At 43.7% G+C, this 24,348-nt stretch overlaps 1 protein-coding gene across 1 annotated transcript in view; it reads right to left on the reverse strand.

The window, feature by feature from the left end:
• The window catches only part of MAMDC4 (MAM domain containing 4), a 569,927-nt gene that overhangs the window by 302,418 nt on the left and 243,161 nt on the right, over window positions 1–24,348 (reverse strand). Inside the window, exon 13 of the mRNA XM_078642067.1 lies at window positions 10,537–10,650. Within this exon, the coding sequence (XP_078498193.1) occupies window positions 10,537–10,650 (114 nt within the window). The remainder of the gene's footprint in view (window positions 1–10,536; window positions 10,651–24,348) is intronic.

A 24,348-nucleotide genomic window follows, 5' to 3' on the forward strand; every position in this document is an offset into this window, starting at 1 on the left:
GTCCGGAAGGCGGAACCTTGGAGCTGACCGTGTTGGTCCAGGCAGCCGGAAGTGGAGAACGATAGAGGTCGGTACCGCGCACGGAAGGTAAGTGGTCCGACCGGTGATTGAGGGGCCGGAGTGCTCCGTGAGACCGGTGTGTCTCTGGTGATTGGAGGAGCCTGTGTGCTTTTGGGGCTAGTGTGCTCCGGGAAACTCAGGGTGCAGATAGCGCTCTGACAGACTTGATGGAGATTGGGGAACGTTGGTTTGTGAAAATCCGACTGGATAGTACTGCGGGTTGGTGAGCGGCTTGCTACGTGAGGATTTTGGGCTCGCCCGAACACCTAATGTGGTGGTTTGTGGGAGAGTGCCGGGTCCCGCGCGGTGTGGCGCCTGCCGATTTGTAGTGCTGCCCAGGAAACGGATTGGTTTCCCAGTCTCGGAACAGCGGGTGTGTGCTGTTCAGTCTGCGGTAGGGTCCAGGTTTCCCAGGACTTGGTCGACGGGCCTTGTCCCATTTTGGTAACACGTGTTTTGGTGCGGATTCTATTTGATCGATATATGCATATTGAAACTGTGAATTTTTGTGCTGTTGTGTGTTTGTAAGAGAACAAAATGCCGTGCTTCAGTAAATTGCGGTGTTTCGGGTGTTGTGATGAGGTTTCAGATGTGAGATTGGCTAAGAGCCAAACTGCCCCGCAGGAAGGCTCTCCGAATTTCGACATGTACGTCAAGCATGGCTTACCTCCTATTTTGTTTTCCTCTTTGTGGCATAAGTATACAATGGATAATGTGGATTTGCAGTGGCCTTTACTGGGCTCTTTTGACGCAGCAAAATTAGATTATTTACAAGACAAATTGTTTGCTAGGCGCAGCCGTCAGAGTATGTTTGATTCTTTGCGAATGTGGCAGAAGGAGGCACGAGAACGGCAGATAAGGGAGGAGAAGGTAGCTCAGAAAAGATCGGCACAGACCATGGCGCAGAAGGCGAGGGAACACACTAAGAAAGAGAATGAGCTGCGGATTGAGCGCGCAGATAGGCGTTTTAGGTTATTGGAAAATAAGTGCTATGTGGTAAAGGAAGAGGATATAGACGAGATGGAAGATATTTTGAGCGCCCGACCCCCTCCCCCATATGCTCCACAGCCGCTGTACCCCGTGCTCGGAGATTCCGCCCCACAGGCGTTGGTTTCAGTTCCCCAAGTCAGTGCCCCTCCCTTGTCCGGTACACCTGCTTCCTCTGCAGGGGGACGTACTTCCCCCTCTACCACGGCACCCTTACTCCCTTTCACAGCGGCGAGCCCTGCGTCTGCTGCGCTATCCCCAGTGTTCTCTGCTGGCCCCGCTATCCCCACTGTCTCTGCCAGCGCCACCCCTCAGAGCGCGTTGCGAACACCTGCTAGAGGGGCGGAGGGCGGACTATTTACTCAGGTACGAAAGTTACTCACACGTGCTAATGTACCCCTAGATGAGAAGACCATGGTAGCTAATCAAGCTTGTCAATGGGGCAGGAATAATATTTATTCACTGGAGGATATTTGGTCTACTATGAAGGATTATGAGCCTTTGATGCAACAGCATGCCTTGTGGCACATGGCAACGACCCTAATAGCGCTATGGGAGCAGGGATATGGTGGTGTGGCGCCAGCGATTCTTCGCGATATTAAGACTCATGCTTACAGGGCTAATACTGAAGCAGCGGAAGTGCTCCGTAGTTTGAGGTATTTGTTGGAGTACAGGAATGAGCTAACAGCGACAGGTGAGACCCATTTCCCGGGGATACATCCAATGCGTGAAGTACACCCTATATTTCACCCTGAGGTACCTGAAATAGTAGACCCGACCACCCTGGTAGTGACTAGACCACGTGTAGATGCCCATTTCCAAGAACAATGGGTGTATACGCCCTGGAAAAGGAGCGAGGTATTAGCTCTGAAGGCGCAGTTACCCGACTCAAGGAAAAATCCAACGGCTTATTACAAAGAATTAACGGAGGCAGCCTCCTCAACAGTAATGACGTTAGCAGACATTGAACTGTTTTTCGGATTATTGGTCCCCGTGGATGTGTGGAGACAGGTGAAGGGTTCGGAACATAGAGAGGAGTTAGGCGGTACTTGGGAAGAATTTACAGATTGGGATAAGGAACGAAAGCCAGGTGAGAAGCCGAAGCCTGAGATACTAGCATTACCCGGGCGTATAATTAAATATATGCATTCACTCATTCCTCCTAAGAAGGTAGATTGGGATAAGTTAACTGCTTGCAAACAGAAAAAGGATGAGGCAGTTTCAGATTTCTTCACCCGTTTTGAAGAAACATTTATGGATTTTAGCGGACAAGATATCTCTCAAGATGGAGGGCTCTGTCTTTTTGTCAACAGATTCGTTACGAATCTGCTGCCAGAAATATCGGCCCGACTGCAAGCGTCAGAGAGTACATGGACAACATCTACCCCCTCAGGAATTTTGAGCATGGCCCAGTATTATGAACATAGAGAGAATGAGAATAAGGACAGGCAAGAAAAGAAGGCGAAAGATTTGAAGACAAAGGTTTTGTTGCAGCAAGTAGCGAAGGGCAGAGGACGGGGAGCCCCGCCCGTGTCAGGTGGTCGAGGAAGTAGCTTCGGAAGGGGAGAGAGAAGAGAGCGTTTGGGACCCAACCAGTGCGCTAACTGCAAACAGGAAGGGCACTGGTGGAAAGATTGTCCACTGCTACGGTCCCATGCTGGACCTGGCAGAGGACGAGGTCGGGGAGCTGCGAATAGAGATGCTAGACAGTCCGAGGAGGGCAAGAGACCGGGTGGAAATTATTTTGACGGAGGAAAAGATAGACAGCATTCTCAAAAGGAGGGTGATGACGGCAGGGATAGACAGTTCTACAATGATGCGTACGCCATGGATGATTTCACAGGATTTTCCTATAACTAGGACAGCGTAGGGCAGAGTGTGGGACCTGTTTCTGTGGATGTTGATCAACGTGGGCCTTATGTAACGGCAGACTTGTCGGGATCCCATCAGAAATTTTTATTGGATACAGGTGCTACGAAAAGTTCTGTAGCACGTTCTCAGGTTCCAGGGGCGGCTCTGTCTGGCAAGACTAATATTTCAGTGGGGTTCTCTGGTACCCCGGTGGTTAGCCCCATCTCTAAGCCCTTGACACTTACGATTGGCCCCTTCACTGTTGACTCCTCCTTTCTCTTGACTTCGAATTGTGGTGAGAATTTACTGGGTTTGGATTTGTTAAAAAGGTTGCATGCTACGATTTACTGTTCCCCGGATGGTGTGTACCTTACGATGGGTCCCTCTGTCGCGCGTGCGCAGCAATGTTTTTCAAAGGACGAGCCCCTCCCAGTTGAGTTCAGGGATGTCCCCCCGAGTCTGTGGGCCAGTAGCGATACTGATGTGGGAAAAATGGACATTGCACCGGTGTCCATAAATGTTAAGGTGGGAGCGAAGCTGCCCCGCATACCTCAATACAAGATCTCTAGAGATGGAGAGAAGGCTCTGTTGCAGATTATACAGGATTTGATTGGATCGGGGGTAGTCGAGGAAACGGACTCGAATATCTGTAATAGTCCGATACTTCCGATACTTAAAAGATCCTCAGGTGACGCAGGTGAGAATACACCTGATGTCTATCGTTTTGTGATTGATTTACGCCACGTTAACAAGGTTGTTGAGCCCCAGTACCCAGTGGTTTCTGACATTACTACCATTTTGACTATGATACCCCGCTCAGCTAAATACTTTTCAGTGTTGGACCTTAAGAATGCGTTCTTTAGTATACCTGTACACCCAGATAGCAGGTACCTCTTCGGATTCTCATTGGCTGGCCGCAGTTTTAGATTTTGTAGAATTCCTCAAGGCTATACAGAAAGCCCTAGTATTTACAGCCAAGCATTAAAAGCACAGTTAGATGATTTGGAGCTCCCGCAAGGTAATGTCTTGCTGCAATACGTGGATGATATTCTCATCGCCTCCGATAATGAGGAGGGGTGCCGACAGTCTACTGTTAAATTGTTACACCATTTGGCTCGTAAGGGACACAAGGTGTCCCTCCCTAAATTCCAATACTGTCGACAGGAGGTCACCTACCTCGGTCACCTCCTATCGAAGGACGGGAGAAGGCTGACACCAGAGCGCGTCAAGGCAATAACTAACATGGCAGTACCTAACACACAGCGAGAGGTGCGCGCATTTTTGGGCATAACATCGTACTGTCGCCAGTGGATACCTAATTATGCTTTACTAACAAAACCCCTGCTGTATCTGACCACAAAAGAGGTGTGCGAGCCCCTACCTTGGACACCTGCGTGCCAAGAAGCGTTTGAGTTATTAAAGACTGCTCTATGTTCTGCACCCGTCTTGGGAACACCCAATTACCAGAAGCCTTTTGTACTCTATGTGCACGAGGCGGAAGGTTGCGCGTTGTCTGTCTTAACACAAGATTTTGGAGGGAAACAGAGACCGTGTGCTTACTTCTCTGCAATGCTCGACAACGTGGCAAGAGCGCTTCCGAGCTGTCTAAGGGCTACAGCGGCTGCTGCAGTCTCGATAAGACAATCGGCAGGGCTCGTACTGGGTTCAGCTCTTACGGTAATGGTACCACATGCAGTGGACATTTTACTAAACAGAACACAGACGCAGCATTTAACTAGCGCTCGTCTGACTGGTTATGAGATGACACTATTTGCCCCACATGTAACGATAAAAAGATGCGCTACCCTGAATCCAGCCTCTCCCTTCAGATGAGAAAGATGGTGAAGTGCATGACTGCCTGTTCCGAACAGAGGAGGAGACAAAAGGGAGAGTAGATTTGACGGATAAGCCCCTAGATGACCCTGACGGAGAGTTGTATGTTGATGGGTCTTGTTTTAAACTAGCGGACGGTACCACAACAGCAGCATATGCAGTCACGACATTACAAACAGTGGTGGAGACTTCTAGAGTCCCGTACAACTCAGCTCAAGCTGCAGAGATAATAGCGTTGATGCGTGCATGTGAACTGAGTGAAGGATTGGATGTGAACATTTATACTGACAGCCAATACGCCTTTGGCGTGGCTCATAGTTACGGAAGACTGTGGGCAGAGAGGGGATTTTTGACATCACACGGACAACGAATTCAACATGGCCCATTGATATTGCGCCTGCTGACAGCTCTAACGCTTCCCAGACGGCTAGCAGTAATAAAGTGCAGTGCACCCAAAGCGGTGGTTGATGACGTAGGGCGGGGAAACGCGTTTGCAGATCAGACAGCTAAAGAAACTGCCAGGAACAGACTCCCGCGAATGTTTGTGGCTGGACCGGCTAGATGGGTACCAGACGTTAACATGTTTGCAGATACTGTACAGAGTGTGCGGAACATACAAGAGAAAGTGACAGAGGAGGAGCTGAAAGAATGGAAGAATGGAAAGGGACAGTTGGACTCGGATGAGTGTTGGACGGATGTGACAGACAAAAGACGATGGTTGCTCCCGAATGCATATGTTCTCCCAGTGGTGACAATGGCTCATGGACCAGCTCATATAAGTGCCAAGGGAATATGTAAATTATTAGACCCAGTATGGAGTAATAAGAACATTTCCAGGGTGGCCACACGTTTGGTACAACAGTGCATGATTTGTTTACGACACAATCCTGGGAAGGGAACACCCGTCCCTGTGGGTAATTTTGCACCCCCAACATACCCCTTTGAAGTAATACAGATGGATTACATTGAAATGGAAAGAGTGAACAACCTTAAGTATGTACTTGTGGTGGTGTGCGCATTCAGTAGGTGGGTGGAGGCTTTTCCAACAAAAGACTGTACAGCCATGTCGACAGCTAAAATGTTGATTAAGGAATACTTTAGTAGGTTCGGGTTACCTAGAGTGATCTGGAGTGATAACGGTACATCCTTCAATGCTGAACTGATGAAAAATATCTGTAAGGGATTACAAATCTCTCAAAAATTCCACGCAGCCCTACACCCACAGGCTGCGGGTTTAGTTGAAAGATTTAATGGTACACTGAAATTGAAAATGGCCAAAATACAGGAAAGTACTGGGCTATGCTGGCCACGCGCTCTCCCCCTGGCTCTACTCTCCACACGAGTTACAGTAAATTCCAAGACAGGTGTTTCTCCCCACGAAGTTGTATTCGGCAGGCCCGCCAATGTGTGGGGAGTTCCTAGACCTAAATGTTTCTCAGAGATAGAATATCCTATGTTGACAGACTACTTGTATGCTTTGACTAAAGATCTCCATTCTGTTCACCAGCAGGTAGCAGACACACTGAAGCCGCTGCCTGAGGGGCCCGGCCACGGCATCAACCCAGGGGCTTGGGTCGTCATTAAGAAGTACCAGCGGAAGTCCTGTTTGGAGCCCAGATGGTCTGAGCCACGGTTGGTGCTGCTCACCACCCGCACCGCACTTTGAGTGGAGGGTCGAAAGGCGTGGACGCATGCCTCCCACGTAAGGAAGGTTCCACTACCTTTACCCTATGATGCATGGGTAAGAGGTGGCATTGCAGATCACGAAACAGAATCGTTGCCTAAGTACCTCCCTTTTTCTGATGCTGTGTTGATTGGGGAGGAGCACGACGAAAAAGCACGGAAGCCAGCCCTGAGTACGAGTAGCGAGGCTTCTATCGGTCACGGTGCTCAAGCGACCGAAGCCACCTCTTTTCAAAACGACCCACCAATTCTGTTTTCAGACCCCGAAGTGCGAGGGAGCACTCGCTATAACTTGCGGTCCAGGAAAGAGAGGCAAACGCATTGAGCACTGGAAGATGGGCTGAGATAGGGACTAGGAGTGGACTATAGTCGATAGGTTATTGTAGCAATAGGGATGGACTGCTGAAAGGAGCCCTGGTGCACTTCTGAGACATTGCTTCTGAGACATTGCTGAATGGAACATTAGAGTTGTACGTGGGCCCAAGTTCTGTGCTCCTGAGTCACTGCAGTTGTGTGACTCCGTCGAGGGAATAGGGTTTGCGAAGTCAAAAGCCTACCTATGAGGCTTTAACGGACATAGGGAGAACAGCCCATCGAAGGGTGAAGAACCCCTCTGGCCGGTTTTGGAGTGTCTGAACTTTTAGTAGTGTCCCTAGCTTTTGAACTTTTAGGATATCCCTTGCCCCGTTCTCTAGCAGACATGTATCCTTTTGGCCGTCCAATACCAGATGAGGAACAGCCTTTTGCTGCCCCTCGCAGACCAGAACCAGATTCACCATGGCGTGCCCTATCACGAAAAAGCAAAATTGTGGTTATTGTGGTGCTCATTATTGTTTTTCTGATAATGCTGGGGATACTGTTTTTCCTGGATAAAGCTTACCCCGTTCACAAACTTGTTCCTACACCTTCTCCCTTACCGGAACACAATATGGTTACTGTTGATTATGGTGAACAATGTATGAGAAAAGGTTATCGTGATAATGTTTTCATAAAAACGCAACATCATGCACACGCTGTATACAATGTGGCAGATTGCTGGGTATGTGGGTTGCTTCCTTCTGCAGCATATAAGAAGGACAGGTTATTGGCACTGCAATTGACCCCTGTGAATAGCTGCGTGGGCTGGTATACCTTGATAGGTAGGGTGAAGTTTTTCCAGCAGACTGACTCTCTCACCCCACGACTCCCCGACAGTAAGTCTACACTGACGATGCGAGTACGCCCTTTGCCTCCCTCATCCCTTGGACGATTATTTACTGATGGACGTTTTGACCAAAAGTTTTTAGAGACTTGCTCGAAAAAGTTGGACACATTTCTGATACCTAATGACACTGATAAGGTACGAGAGAGTTTTCTACAGTTAAACTCTTCTTTAGCATACCGACGCCCTCCTGCAGCAAACAATAGTGGTCATTCTCTGGTGCCCCTAGCAGTAGTGGGACCGTCGCCTTATTTCTGTATACAGGGTAGAGGTCCGATTAAGGTGGGCGACAGTATTTGTAATGTGACGACATCGATTCAGCTGACCCTTAGTCCTTCGCTTGTCACTCCCCCTAATGTCTACTTTGTATGTGGAGATAACGGGTACCTGTGGTTGCCTGAGGGTTGGGGTGGGACATGTTACCTGGCGTATTTACTCCCTCCTGTTTATGTAGCACCTTCGGATTATCATAAGACACATAGGAGGTTTGACGTGGTGCAAGGACAGCGAAAAAGGAGGGATCTTCAAGTTGATGACGTTGATCAGACGGACACCGCTGGACAGCAGTTTAACGATTTTTCTAAAGGCCTGTTGCCATTCTGGGGCCCTATCTTTAATAGTAGGTCCATCAGACATCTTTCACGGGTTATGGAAAAGGTAGTGAATACTGAAGCTGATATTGCAGCTAATATGTCACTGGAGATGCAGGCTATGAGATTATTTACGATTCAGAATAGAATGGTTCTTGACGTCATCCTGGCAGATAGGGGTGGAGCTTGCCGCGTCATCGGGAAGTCTTGCTGCGTGTATATTCCTGACTCCGCCCCGACAGTTAACTTGGCTGTGCAGAAACTTCATAGGTTGGCTGCTGAACTTCATCAAGATACTGGTACCTGGTCCCTACAGACATGGTTGTGGGGTCTTTTCTCTTCCTGGGGTTGGAAAATATTCATGGTCATTATAGGTGTTATAGGTTTCCTACTGTCATGCTGCCTCTGCGTTTACTGCCTTCCCCCTTGTTGCTCCATGTGTGCCAGCAATATGAAAAAGTCTACGAAAAGATTGAAACAATACCCTGTCTCCAATGCTGTTGAGCTCACTGATGCTAATTGGTTGATACTCATTCATGACGATGTTCTGGTTTAAGTATGTCTTTTCAGCTTTTCCAGCCCATAGATTTTGCTGTAAAGGCCCTCCTTTTGGTTAATAAATGGAAACAAACGTGTTAGCCACAGTCCGCTAAAAGGAGGGTCTGATAGGCGTCAATCCCAAGCCCCGCCCCCTTCGTACATTATGCTTATGAGTTAGCGGAATGTGTCTAACTAATTACTTGCATTTACGCATTTACGTTTATGTTCTCATTATGCAGTTATTCACTTATGCGTGTGATATCGTTTGCAGTGTTCTTAGCTTAGCATGTGTGCCACCATTTTGAATTATTTCTCTCTGCGTGCAAACTGTACTTGCTCATCCCCCCTCCCGTAGGAATAGGAATAATTCCTCGTGTCAGCATATATGCATTTCTTGGTTTACTGTAGCTGAAGCTCCTGCTAGCGAAACTCCTCATCAGGCCGTTCTCATGCGCTGGGGATGTAGCGGCCTGGCTCTGTGTCCTTGGGAGATGATAACAAGTGTTGCTATTGCAGGTGCAGATGCCTCTTGTAAGAGGCCATTGTCCACACTCCTGGTGGACCAGTACTTTTCCATTATGGGCGTGTTTACTCTGCCTTCTCGTAATATAATGTATCACCATGATGATGTGAGTCAGTCCTTCTCGGCACACTCTTAGGGGTGAGGTCGATATAGGGCCCTCTCATATGGGAGTTTGTGGCCTAATAAACTTGCTTTGTTTATTCTTCTCCACTGTCCGGCTGACTTATTTTGGGTAACTGTAGGTGAGTGAGGTAAGTCACTCGGGTGGTATTTTAGCCACGCTTATCAGATGCAACGGAATGCGTTGTAAGAACATACAACCATCAGTGGCCTAATAAGTGGCACTATTCAGCCATCATAAGCTCAAACACGATTCAAACTTAAGACTGACTAGATTATGTGCAAAACTAATTAAAAACAACTCCTCGGAATAATCTAAAATACTACAGAAAAACAAATGTTTTTTTAGAGTTTTATATAGCACAAACTAGAACCGAAGATATCAGGTATCAGAGCGCTTTACCAGTTTCATTACAGATGGACACATTAATTTTTGTTAAGCATGGTAGATTAAGTGAATTGCCCAGAATCACAGGATGTTGAGCGTAGTTGCCGAGACTCGTACCCGGTTCCCCAGCTTCGAGGTTGCCCGCTCTAGCCGTAAGGCTACATCCTCTTCCATACCTTATGTGTAATTAATACAAATTAGGGAACCCACAGCTCACACAAATAATCGTACAGTATAATTTAAAAAATAAGTGATTTCAGGAGAACCACTGTGTTTCTTTAATTCAAAAATGGAGAAGCAGACCCAGATGCAGCAGAATAGATACAAGCAAGAGTAGAAAAAGTAGTAGACCTTGAAGCAGTTAATACATTGAAGTGCATTTCCAACCCCTGCCCAAAGAAGAAGTTTAAGCGAGGCAGATAGAGGCCAGAGAATATATGTGAGGTAACAGCCCAGGATCCGCCCTGGAAGCAGCCAATACATTTTCTACATAGTGTTATCAGTTACAATACTTAGGTTGACTTCACCAAGTTCAAAAGTCACTGGAAGTCATTTTCTAATAGCCAACAAGTAGTATTAGTAACTTTGAAAAAAAAACATATCTCTGTCTTCAATGGGGTCAAGTAATCTATGAAGCTACCTACGATTCAGATACACATATCTATACTCCCTCCCTGTATATTATACAAAGACAAACATATTTACACCTAAATAAAGCGAAAGCTCTACTTAGGAGATCTGGCATTAGTTAAATTGTTACCTTCAACAAAGTTTGTGTTTTGATTGTTAGCGGATGTATTTGTTTTTGCCCACTTCATTCGCCCTACACTGTGATCATTCCAGGCACCGTTGATCATCCTGATGTTGGTTTCCCCTGTAGAAACAAAATAATTTTTAATGAAGGACCATTGCAGCTGGTGTCTCAAAGAGCAGAAAGATATGTTTTCAGTTTTTCAGTATATCCTTCTCAAGGCAAATTCCAGTCTTCATCTCCCCCTTCCCCTGGCTGTAATGACCAATAATTCCATGTGTGCTCATTTCTTTTTCATCTTTTGAAACTCACCAATACTCCATGTGCTTTAGAAGCAAGGATCATTCTCAAACCTCAACCAGACCTTATTCAGTGTTGCCACCGCATGTCACTCCATCACTAGCCATGGTCTGCTCCTCCACTCATCGACAAATCACTTTATGCAAATTATGGCTTTGAATTAGGCTCAACTGCATGGTGCTGCCCTATACCATCATGAATTTTAGTTCATTCCATCAATCTAATAAAATATCAAGGCAGACTTCATTGGTCATCTGGGAACCTACTATAGATGTGCTTTCCTACTGAAATATCGAGCATGCGTAGCTCCCTATGACTTCAACAATGCTATTGTGATCTCATGGTGTTCACAGAAGACTGACCTATGTCACCTCACTTCTACTGCCTCACTCAGGTGTCCACACACCCTATGTACGTGGTAGTGGGCAAGCAGGGCTCTATTACTCCTATATTGTGTAATTGTACCTGGTACTAAATCTGCTAGGAGGTGCAGGGTTAGTGTGTTCTAGGGCATGAATTATCTGAACGTTTGGTAACACTCTTACAAATATTTTTCAGGGTGTTTAAAATATTTTCCATGACCCATTTCTACCCTGAGAATGATGGAAGAGTTACTGCTGTCGAGGCATGAGTATCCTGTTTCTAGGGCAGGAATTGGCCTGGAACATCCCCAAAACTGGCGAGGATGTGGGTGAGTGTCTCCACAAAGAAAGAAATTGCCTGTGCCGAAGAAATGAACAGTGCAATTGCTCTAATATAAAATAATTTTCACATGTGAGGTTGTACTCTCTGTACAATTATGTGTGCGGAAATGGATGTGCATGAATGTAAATCAGAATCCACATAGTTTTTCAGGGGGCTCATGTGACTATCACCGCTGTCCAGGAGTCGTCAGACGCAAGTCATCAAACGTGACATGGCTGTTACCATACTTCTCGCACTTTTTTTTGCTCAACCACACTAAGGGGCCGATTAGGATGGCGGACGGACTTGCGTCCGTCCGCCACCCCTGAGTAGGAGGGACCGTCCGCATGGGCAGCGGCGGTCCCTCCATGGCAATTAGGATGTGACCGCCACCCTGGCGGTCACATCCTGTATGTTTTACATTGTGGCGGGTGCTGCTTGAAGCAGCACCCGCCGCAATGTAAAAAACGAAAGCTGTGCATTTGCATGCACAAAGCGGCAGGCACCGCGCGGTGCCTGCCGCTTCGTGCACGCAAAGGCAGGGGGGTACCATAGGTACCCCCCATGTGCACCCCCCAGGCAACCTTCACCCAGGGGGCCCGCAACGGGCCCCCAAAGTGAATGTCCATATGCTTTTCCACGGCGGAAAAGCCGCCGCGGAAAAGCATTACTTTCCCTACATCCTAATATGGCTGGCGGTGTCTGATAGACACCGCCAGCCATGTTAGTGCTTTTCCGCCGTGGTCGGCTTCCGACCGCGGCGGAAAAGCGGCGGACAGATTGTGAGACCCACCAGCCATCCTGATTTGGCGGTGGGTCTTTCAGGCCTCCTCGGCGGATTTCCCGCATACTCCGGGCCGGCGGTGGCTTCCGCCGGCCCGGAGTATGCGGAAAATCCGCCATCATAATGACCCCCTTAATGTCCATACCACGAATTATGCAGTCAATTCTACATTGTGCTTTGAACTTACTAATTGGTTTACCTGTTTTAGCCAGGCAATGAGGATCCGTAGACAGCGATGCTTTACTCTGCCTGCCATGCCTGCCTTACTTCTGTCCTTCAGGACAGGCCACCGATCCTTCAGGACGTACTGCGTAATATCTCACATACTTCTATAGTGTTGTGGTTACAGAACAGGCAGTTTTTAAGATGCACGCGTCACCCAAACCAAAGATCACATCTGGCATCTTCCCAGTCACTACATAACAAACTGTCCTTATCACATTCACAAAACACCCTTTCAATATTCAATAATGCAGCTTTCATTCTTTCATCAATAGCACTCTACACTCATCGGTGTTGTCACAGACAATTGTTCCAGACACTCACAAATAGACCTCCTCCTCAGAACACCCTAGCGAGAACACTTACCAAAGCATGTGGTAAAGCGCTGCCAATCCAACAGCACAATCACTCACCACACCAACATGCACAGTGGCATCACACAATACCTTCTTAAGAATACCACATCCCCAAGAGCACAACATTGCATCATAATGACCTACCTGGATTATGATGCACCAGCAGAGTAAAGGACAACCAACCAACCAACGGAATGAAAAAATAGAAAAGCCCTTTGGCAAACCCACCAATACCTACAAACCTTTACAGAGATCTTCCCAAATAAAAACCATTTTACTTTCACATTAAGCTACACACACCTTGTCTAAACTGAGAGTAAAAGAGACTGCTTTACAGCCTCTCACAACCAAACACAGATAAATAACATTCCCACTTAATTGATGTATATATAATGCACATGGCTATATAATAGACTGGAAAGGGAGGTGTTTATATGCCTATTTTTATGCATACTTTGCTGGAATAACTCAATATGCTCCGAATAAGCGGCGATCCCAGGGCAGGAATAATTGTAGAATATGCCAGAGTAGAATAGAATAAAAAACCCTGGAATCATTTAGTCTTCTTTTTTTTTTTTACAAACAAAATTTGAAGAAGCCAAAGAAAAATGTAGCACAAATATAATGCAGAGAGCAAAACCTTAAGCTACAAGTTGATGGGTTTAATATATGGATAAGATCCCCGAGGAGCCACATACATTGTTTCGAAAGTTTAAGGGATTACCTATTCTCTGATATATTTGTGAGATTGCCCATAGTACAAGGAGAAAGACGGAAGCAAAAAACGCAGTTCAGCCTAAAAGGCAGGAGTTGCTTTGTTACACTTGCATAATGTAATACATTTTGTGTGCCACTGGTACAGCTCCAACTAATGGGAAGAATAGTTGCTGTGCCCGAGTGTGCATCAGCTTCACACAATGGGCCTTGAACTGACACAGACCTTCTGTTTCAGGTGTTAATGTAAATGTACTAGAGCTTGTCTCACTTCTTAGATTTTTCTTGTATGTCCAACCATGTTGAAGGAGGTGCCACTTATCTCAATAACTGATCATGACACAATTATTTGAATAGGTGGAACTTTTGTTTTCTGAACTGTTTGTTGTCACGGTTGATGTGGTGACGCTGTATACAAACATTCTTCAGGACACCACCTTATAAGTACTGAAACCCAACCATAAAAGATATTCTATCCTGGACCATCTTTTTTTATTTTGACATTGTATTTTATGTTTCAAAATATGTTTGTCCTTCAGCGAAAAGATATTAGTATAATGACAACGTTTGAGCGAAGCTGCCAAATCTGTGTGTTGACTATTTTTGAGTCACTGTATACACTGATTGATACATCTCTCTAATTTGAAAACATCTGAAATAGATTTTGGTACAAATGACATGAAATTCAGTTTGTAAGGCAGGCTATTCCCATCTGAAGGTTTTTTATGACCAGGTTAAACCACGGCTATAACATTGTGGTGCATGTTTCGTGGCCACATACACATACCTTTTATTGATGTGATCATCAAAGTCTAAGGGTCTAGAAGTATATAGATTTATTTGTGAAGAAGACCACCAACAATATACTACTGCTTGCATATGCTACACGACCCAATTGTCTTTTGGTTAATTCTAGAGTCTTAACACAAAGTTCACTTTTGAGGTTACTGTGAAAAGATGTTGTTCACTTCAGATTGGTTCCCCAAAGAGAACCGTTGACTGGTATGCAAGAGAGGCAAGAGTTATGATTGGCTACATCTCTTGCAACACTGCCACAGGTAACATTCTATGGATCATTTGGTATATGCCACCAAGGACAATCTGGTGAGAGAAGTGGTGTTAAATCTGATGAATGGGCATTTGCACATTTTAAATGCCTGGGGATCTGCCTTGTTAGGTAAGGTTGCATCTAAATCCCCTTCCACAATTTATTTTGAGTGATATGTGGACTGTTCTGTTAGTACTTTGTCAGCAACTTGCTCAGAGATGTAGATCGACTTGAAAGAAATATAATCATGTAAAATTGAATTCAGCACCTTACCATTTAATAAGTAAACATTTTGGACAGGCACATAATATTATGTGTTTTGATAATCTTCTTCTGGTTTGTTTAATTTTAGACTCATTTAATTAATCATCTCAAGTCCTAATTGAAAACCAGCTAACCTAACAGTGGGAATGTTACCTATTACAGTCTCTGGACACTTGAGAGTCTAATTTAGGATGGTAAATGGCTTTGTAAAGTTGTCTGTACATGTTTAAATCTTTAAAAAAGATGCTAATATGATTGCCCTAAATGCCACGCCCCAAATGCAAATTTGTTGCATATGCTATGGACATGCCCACGACTAACGAACTTCCGGACAACAGTGCAAACATCATTAAGCACTGTCGCCCACGGGGGAAGGGGAGACCCTCTCGAATACTGTATTCTAGGGCTGAACCCTAGGTGCAAGAAGGCTGGCCCCAAAAATAGATTCGCAAACCTGGCACTGGTTCTGGCCAAGCAAACAATAACAATGCGATGGAAGGCCATGAAAGCACCCTCCGTACTAGACAAGTACAATGAAGTAGTTAGGTAGGGTAGGGCCGAAAGTACGGAACTAAAAAGAGAGGAACATAGAGGACTATGGAAGAACCTATATCGCTGGAATGGAATGTGATGCGTGAGGAATTTATAGCTACTGATATACAGACATACTAGGAGGAGTAATGTAAACTGCTTACCACCACAAATAGAATGAACCAGAAGTCGAGACCCGGATCTTGTATTACAAAGACATATTACAAGAGATGCTTGTTGGATTGCTGTAATTAACTCCAGTTGTCATGAATCTTTATGCTGACTAAAAATAACATGTACAAAGAAGAACTGAGTCTGTTGGGAGGGGGAGGGGGGCGGGATGTTGTTGGCTTGTTATCAGTTATGGGAGCGGGGTGGGTCGTTTTGAGCATTAACATACCTATAACAAACTGTATGTGCGGGTATAACAAGTTCCCTATGGACATTGAATGATACTAGATGCCTCAATGATAATCTTGCTGGACTGGATCATCGGTAGAATACCACTACTTGTATTTTGACCTTTCTTTGTATGACATTGACACGATGTATACCATTAGGTTTGGCTATTGTTACAGCAAGAACAATTATTAAAATATGATTTTAAAAAAAGATGCTCATATGCTAATATTTTTCTACATTTCATATGGCTGTATATACAAAATAGAAGGGTTTCAGACTGTATTGTAATTATGTTATCACTCCTACATAATCCCTCCATTAATTGGATATTTTGGTCCATGCATTATTATCTATCATTAATGAGTATAGGCCTGAATGCCCCATTAAGAGTGCCTGTTAAATTCCGAAGGGGCTGTAACTATATTTAACAGCCCCTTTGGAATTACAAGATCAATATTAGCGGCAACTCGGGCTACTCCCAAGATGGCGGTTCCCTCGCAGTCCCCGTAGCAGTACCTAATCGTCTGCACGGGTGAGCGAATTGAGGAGGAAAGGGAAGGGTAAGTGCAGCCAGTGACAGTAATTTTAAAAACAGCACACAAGAATACATTTTTAAAAGCGCAAAGTAAAGATGCTCCCGGCTTCCGCCTCAGGAGGTCAATCAGCGTCCTAGTGGTATTGCGCGCGAGCAGAAAAGCGCGACTTATATTCAGTCCGATCTGTAGATTGAAGGAAGGCTACAGCGGCAACTCGGGCTACTCCCAAGATGGCGGTTCCCTCGCAGTCCCCGTAGCAGTACCTAATCGTTTGCACGGGTGAGCGAAGTGAGGAGGAAAGGGAAGGGTAAGTGCAGCCAGTGACAGTAATTTTAAAAACAGCACACAAGAATAAATGTTTTAAAGCGCAAAGTAAAGATGCTCCCGGCTTCCGCCTCAGGAGGTAAATCAGCGTCCTAGCGGTATAGTGGTAACACGCTGAGTTAGAAAAGTGACAAAATCACTATATATTAGGGATGGGTGGAATTTGCGTAGTCGCGCTATGCAAAGCTCCGCGAAAAGTAGAAAATTCTCTGCGAGCACGCAGAGTTACGCAGAATTGCTTGTTCCACCCGTTCGTAATGCTTTTTTCCTGTTCGCAAACGCAGTTTGCATGCTCGGGGGGGGGGGGGGGAATATCTTGCGAACACGCATTTTGAAAGCTCGAACAAAAAAAAACTCAGTGGATCGCTGAATTTTTGGCAATTCTGCATTCTCCGCGGAATGTGAAATTACCCAAATTCCTCAAATTTTGCGAGCGGAACGGAATTTACCACTGAGGTCTACTATATATCAGTATATACAGTTTTCAACAACTGCTATGATTAGTGTCCAAAGGATAGTTTTGTATTTAGCCATACTCCGATTTATTTTTACTGCTTGAATTGGTGCTGGGATTGCGCCTATTTTCCCTGGCAGAGTTGAGTAATAAACTCGTCCTATGGATCTCAAGCTCAAAGATTTCACATTTTGCTATTCAGACAGAGAAAGCTCTCCTTCATCTTGAATTATGTGTTTCATGCATGTCGTGATAATTTTCCACTGATCTTTCCGGCTACCCATACGTGGAGTTAGATATAGTTATACATACATCAGGAACTGCAGGTGGTGATGAGAAATAACCCGAGCCATTAGTACCCTTCAAAAGATAGATTGGCACCACCCTCCACTTTATTTCATCCATTGGTGTTGAATCACTACTGCCCATTAGCCAGCCGACCTTGACCTTGCAAGCACCCACAAAATGAAGGGTGATAAGTAATTGCTGTCACATCAGCAATAATGTTTTACTACATATTCAAATTCTCTCCAGATCTGTTATTGTGGTTGTGTCTACTGTTATGCTGCTGATGTGGTGTGGCATATTTTTTTACATTTAAAAAAAAACTTTTGTACACCCATCCCCAACTCGGACATGTCAGATTAAAAAGTAGAACAAAAGTAAGAGTAAAGATCTCTTGGAACCGGCTTCTGGTACTGCCTGTGTTGTAACTCCCGGAGGACAGATCAGTTCAATGGGTCATAGTCAAGCTGGGAGGGCTGCTAGTCCAGTTACCAGTTGTTCTGTAATTATGCGATTTTTCCTGTTTTGTATTCTTACTTGATGTCGATATTGCATTTGTCCTTACATCCTTTTGTAAAGCGCTCTGATATCCTTCGGGATCTTGTTCGCGCTATATAAAACTTTATAAATAAATAAATAAATAAATAAATACCACAGATTAAATATATTTCACCTTTCATTTTGGCTCCTAACGTAGGTGAAATCTCAGGGTGAAACTCCAGAAAGGAATGAGAAATTACCAGTTGGATCGGGTTCGTTGTTGGGTCCCGATTCCCTTAATAAATCCTTATTTCTGTGGGGATCCACAGGAATCCATTTGTAATCAGTGAACTATCTGCCCCACTGAGATACAGATGTCCCTGGTATTGATACCCTGGGGAGGCAGGAGAATGAGGTAAATACCAGCCATTTTGTGTCCGACCAAGAATGGGCTCTTAAGTGCCTCAGTGGTTTTCTGCATCTATCATGCATGGGATATTCATTGAATCATGAAACTCCTTATTGTGTCTTCATTCTTTATTCAAATGTGTTCATGTTCATTGTTGGCTTGCTTTTAACTTATTATGATTTTGATAACTTGGATTGTTTGACTTTGAGTGACCAAGGAATCGATATTAGAGGTACGCCAACATAAAATATATTTTCAAACAATTTTGCTTAAACGATTTCAGAAAAGTTTGTTGTTATTTACGTTCTTTTCTGAAATAATACCAACACTAGAATGCACTAGAAAAACCCTCAAGCATGTTGTGAAAAACCGAAAAAAGTATATCTTATAGTTATGCTAATTATGTAGCTCTATTTGTATAGCCTCTCTGTGTATTGTGGATGCTGTGTCTACTTTAGGCACTTTGCTCTTCTTGATTGATCAGTGAACCATCATGTGTTGTGGAATGGCTGGTCTAGTTAATTGTGGCGTATTGTTTTTTTTTAATTATAACTTAAGAAAACTAAATTCATTTCCCATATTAATGCGTGCAGAGTTGGAAATCTGAGTACATATTAATAAATTATGTTTGATAATTTCTATATTACATTATCTTTTTGTCACACTTGAATTTTCTATCCTGCTATTTTGAAATGTAAATCCATGCTCTGATATATGGGACTTCACCTCACTGACATTCTAGTCTGAACTCTCCTTTGTTCCCCAGGGCAATGAAATGGTCAAATGCATCAATCTGCAACTCTTGCTCTCCCCTGAACAAGTCACTGTGCTGAGCTGAGTAGAGCTTTGTGGTGGCCATTTAGGTGATTGTGACATTGTTTACACCAGGCTTCTACTTAAACTTATTGACAGGTCTTAAAGACTCCAGAACACAGAGGACATAATGTGTTTGAAGCTGGGGCTGCGCAACAGCTTAAGACCATTTTTTATAAAACTCCCAAGAGTTCTGTCAGTGAGGCTAAGGGTGGCACAAATGGTGCTTCCCCACCCAAGTACCTGGAAGGAGGTAACCCTGGGCAAAGCACTACGCTATGCTTGCGTAGTTTAAGTTTGCGCAACTTCGCACTACGTGAACTGCACGTAGCACAGTACGAACACGCGTAGCATAGCATAGCGTAGTGCAGCGGTCATTTTTTGCTTCCTCTGGGTCCTCAACGTCAAGTTGCCGACCGCGAGCAAGCAAAATGACATCCTGGCGAGACTTTTTCCTCGTTCGCGATCAGCAACATCAAGTTGCCGATCGCGAGCGTGGAAAATAAACCTCCCGGTGAGATTCTCAACGTGGGGAGGTCTGGTTTCTCATTGTGAGTGGTCGCGTATGCTCGCGACCGCTCGCAAAGAGAAACTACCAGTCCGCGTTGAGAAAGCTGGTGCTCGAGTTAAAATCTCCTCGAGCGGCAGAAAACTACAGCTCACACTGTGCAAGATGCCGTTTTCAATGATTGCACAGTGCCGGATGCTTGTCCGCACTGTGCAATCATTGGAAATGGCACCTTGCACAGTGCGAACAGGATACTACGCAGTTCACAATGTGCTACGCGTAGTTCGCTTCCTGCGAAGTGCACTTCGCGTAGCTACGCGTAGCGCTACTTCACGAACTACGCTCAGCCCTAGAAGTAGGCAGAGTTTCCAGGCTTGTGAATATTCTGAGAGGGCTCAAACCTCCTCACAAAGTCCCTGCACAGTTGTTGACAAATTACCCAATATAACACAATAAGGCAATGGTGAACTGTTCAGACAGGCAAGATGCCTGTTTTTTTTGTCTCAGTAAGATAGCGCATGTGCTGTCTCGAAGAGACGTTTTTAATCTGTGGGCTTCCCATCCATCGTCTGTCTCATATTCTTTGTCACCATTTGTCCCTGGCATGCATGGTCATGCCTCTTTTTGTGTTTAGCCCTCCCCCAGAGCATGGACCATGTACTTGTTAACATCCACTGCCCCCATTTTTATGACCATTTTAGGATGTACTTTTTCTTTATTTTTCAGCACTCTTCAAAGTACTTGTGCTTTTACCAGCTCTGTCTATCATGTCCCGTCCACAGATCACTCCCTCCATGTTACTGATTTTCTCTTTGTTGCTGCACTCCGGGTCCAGACATCCTCCCTCCCGTCTCCGCTTGCTCCCTCGCACCTGCTGGTGTGTGCCCCATCTACAAATCACTCCGACTCCGTCACTGCTTTAAACCTCCATTGTAGTTTGTTTTGTTCTAGTGAGTGATGGTGTTCTGCCTTTTAATGTCCTATTAGTGTATAGCTGGCATGCTGATTGGAGCGTGTGTGCATAGCTGCTATTACTTGGCACATGTGTAGTTTATTTTCCATTCATGGGGGTACAAGATGTGTGTGCATATGTTTACACCTATGTGGTCATTCAGTAATGGTGTCTATAGCTGGAAAATCAGACCTCAAGTGTATCAGGTATGCCTTATCGCAGGGCATGTCTGAGCTTTTAAAGAACCTGTATCTTCTGCTATAACTGCATAGCCAAGGTTCCCCTGTGCAAAATGATTGAACTGTTGGTGTCTTCAACTTGTTGCTTCTCATTTTATAGGGAGAGAGTCTATTTCTTAAAACTTCTCCCGTCTAGACACTTTTTTACTTTTTCCGCGTTCACTCGTGAAGTGTTTCCATGCACCATTGTTGCTTAGCTTGAATTTTCTTCAAATCTTCAAGGTCTGCATGCCCCTCAGTGCCCATGGCAAAAGTAGTCCTTTCAATGTGGTTGCCAATGCAATGTATTTCCTCATGTTCGCTACTGTAAGCGAGCCTAACTCTGTGATTCTTTCTGGTTTTTTTGTGCAGTTTTATATAGCGCCAACACCACCCTAAGGTAGTGGAGTGCTTTACCATTTATTCACATGGACACACCAGTTCCTTTACACAAAAACACATTCATTTTTGTAGGCACAGGGAGATTAAGTGATTTGCCCAGAATCAAGGGTCTTAAGCCGACGCCAAAACTTGAACCTGGTTTCTGAGCTCCATAGTGTGCATACATCATATCCTCTCCCGAGAGGATATCACATCGACTTCCTAGCCTCGGCCTTAGTTTCACATTTTAAGATTACGGCAAAATCCCCAATCATGCGCGTGGCAGCCCGCATTTGCTGTTGGTTGCCCGTCCACCTCATGCCCATCACTGCTTGCCGTGCTGAACTCAGTTGCACAGATCCCCTGCTCTTTAATTTTTTGGTGTGCAGCTTTATATAGTGCCAACACCACACAAAGTGTTTGGAGCACTTTATATTAACTCCAGTTATTTCTCACGAGAACACCATGAACGTAGGCAAATCACTGTGGCAGACCGCATTTGCTGCTGGTTGACCATCAACCTCCCACCTGTCGCTGCTTGCAAATGCTAAACTCCCTTTGCACAGATCCCTTCTGCCCCAGATCCTTTCCTCCTTTGACTCTGCTTTTCACTTTTTTGGTGTGCAATTTGATGTAGCACCAACACCACCCAAGGGTATTGGAGCGCTTTACATAAGCACCAGTTACTTTATACAAGGACACATTCCTCTTTGAAGGCATGGGGCGATTAAGTGATTTGCCCAGAATCAATGATGTTAAGCCGGCGCCCCAGTTTCTCAGCTCCATTGGCGGCAGCTCTGGCCTGTATGCCACATCCCAAGAGGACGCCATATAATGTCCCTAGCCACCGCCTCAGTCTGACATTTTGTGATTATGGGCAAATCGCTTAATCTCCCCGTGGCTGCCCGCATTTGCTGTTGGTTGCTGTCCACCTCCTGCCTGTTGTTGCTTGCACCCACTAAACTCCGTTGCACAGATCCCCTACTCCACTGACTCCCTTTTTCACACGTCTTTGTTCAGTTTATTGTAGTGCCAACACCTCCCTTATGTAAAGCATATTGGAATGCTTTACATAAGCACTAGTTACTTTTTTTGTGAAGGTTTATTTAGTGCCAACACCACCCAAAGGTATAGGACCACTTTACATTAGCACCAGTTACTTTTTTTATGCAGTTTTATATAGCACCAACACCACCCAAAGGAATTGGAGGGCTTTACATTAGCATCAGTTCCTTTTTAAGGGCAGTTTTATATAGAGCTAACACCACCCGAAGGTGAGATTAAGTGATTTGCCCTAAATCTAGGATGTTAAACCGATGCGGAAACTCGAACCTGGTTTACCAGCACCATAGTAGGCAGCTCTGGCCGTTACGCCCCATCCTCGTCTGAAAGGACACCATATCATCTCCCTAGCCTCGGTTTTAGTTCCGCATATTGTGATTATGGATTAATCACTTAATCTCCCTAGTTCTAAACACAACACGCATTTGCAAAGCCAGTAGGTTTCGCCTGTCCGAAAACTATTGTTTTTAGGTCTCAGCTGGACAACGCACATGCTGCTCGGCTAGACAGCACATGCGCTGTCTTGAATAGACGTGTTGTGTTCTATCTGTGGGCTTACAGGCTGCCCATCTCCTACCATTGGTAAACTACAGCATCGCTCCTATTTTCTTTGATGCCATTTGTCATGGTATGCAAGCATCATGCACTCTTGTGTTTGGATCCTCCCATAGTGCATGGACCAAGTACATGTCTCCTTACACTGCGACCAGTTTGTGCAGCTATTTCTTCTTTGTTTTCAATCACTCAAATGGAGTACTTGTGTTTTCAGGCTGTCTCCCTTGTACACATACACACATACCACTAAAATGCATGTGCGCGTACGGTACACAGACAAAATATCGAAAATATAATATCGGAAAGACAAAATATCGAAGTTAAAATATCGAAGGTAAAAAATATTGGGAAGCAAATATATCGGATACAAAAATATCGTAATAGGTAAGTAAGTAGAAATATCGAAAAAAATAATATCGTATGACAAAATATCGACAATACAAAATATCGTGTAGTAATGGAAAAAATAAATAGTGTAGGAAAAAATATAATAATTGTAAATAAAAATTTGATAAAAAGGTCTATATTAAAAAATTACAATATATTTAATATAAAAATATTTTTAAAAAACATATAGTTTTAGGAGCGGGTTATTGGGTTTATAGGGGATAAGGGTGGGAAGTAATTTAAAAATAATTAATAAATTAATATATATTTGTAAAAATGTTTTATTAATAATTAATTGGTAAATAATTAATATTAATTAGTTAATTAATTAATATAATTTTGTACATTATTTTATATAATAATTAATTGGTAATTAATGAATATTAATTAGTTAATTAATTAATATAATATCGTACATAATTGTACAAAATTAATAATTGGTAATTAATTATTATTAATTAGTTAATTAATTAATATAATTTTGGACATAATTTTAAATAATAAAAAATTGGTAATGAAATAATAATTAATTGGTAATTAATTAATATTAACTAGTTAATTAATTAATATAATTTTGTATATATTTTTAAATAATAAATAATTGTTAATTAATTATTATTAATTAGTTAATTAATTAATATAATTTTTTACATATTTTTTAAATAATAATTAATTGGTAATTAATTAATATAAATTAGTTAATTATATTAATTAGCTTCATTTAGTTTAATATATATTTTTTACTTATTGTAAATTAATTTGGAAAAAATAATATTAATAATTAAATTTATTTCTTTACAGCTAATGTGCTAATATATTAACTTTATTGTTATTGTTAATTAATAATTAATTTGTAATTACATAATAATAATTATTTTTGGGTAAAGGAGTATTGTTAGAGTTCAGGGTCAGTTTTCAGTTCTTGGTTAAAGGGGTATTTTTAGGGTTCATGGTCAGTTTTCAGTTTTTGGGTAAAGGGATATTTCTTGGGTTCAGGGTTAGTTTACAGTTTTTGGGTAAAGGTGTAGTTTTTGGGTTCAGGGTCAGTTTTCAGTTTTTGGGTAAAGGGGTATTTCTTGGGTTCAGGGTAAGTTTTCAGTTTTTGGGTAAAGGGGTATTTCTTGGGTTCAGGGACAGTTTTCAGTTTTTGGG

This window comes from Lissotriton helveticus, chromosome 5_1 (genome assembly GCF_964261635.1).
Source record: "Lissotriton helveticus chromosome 5_1, aLisHel1.1, whole genome shotgun sequence".
Taxonomy (NCBI): Eukaryota; Metazoa; Chordata; class Amphibia; order Caudata; family Salamandridae; genus Lissotriton; species Lissotriton helveticus.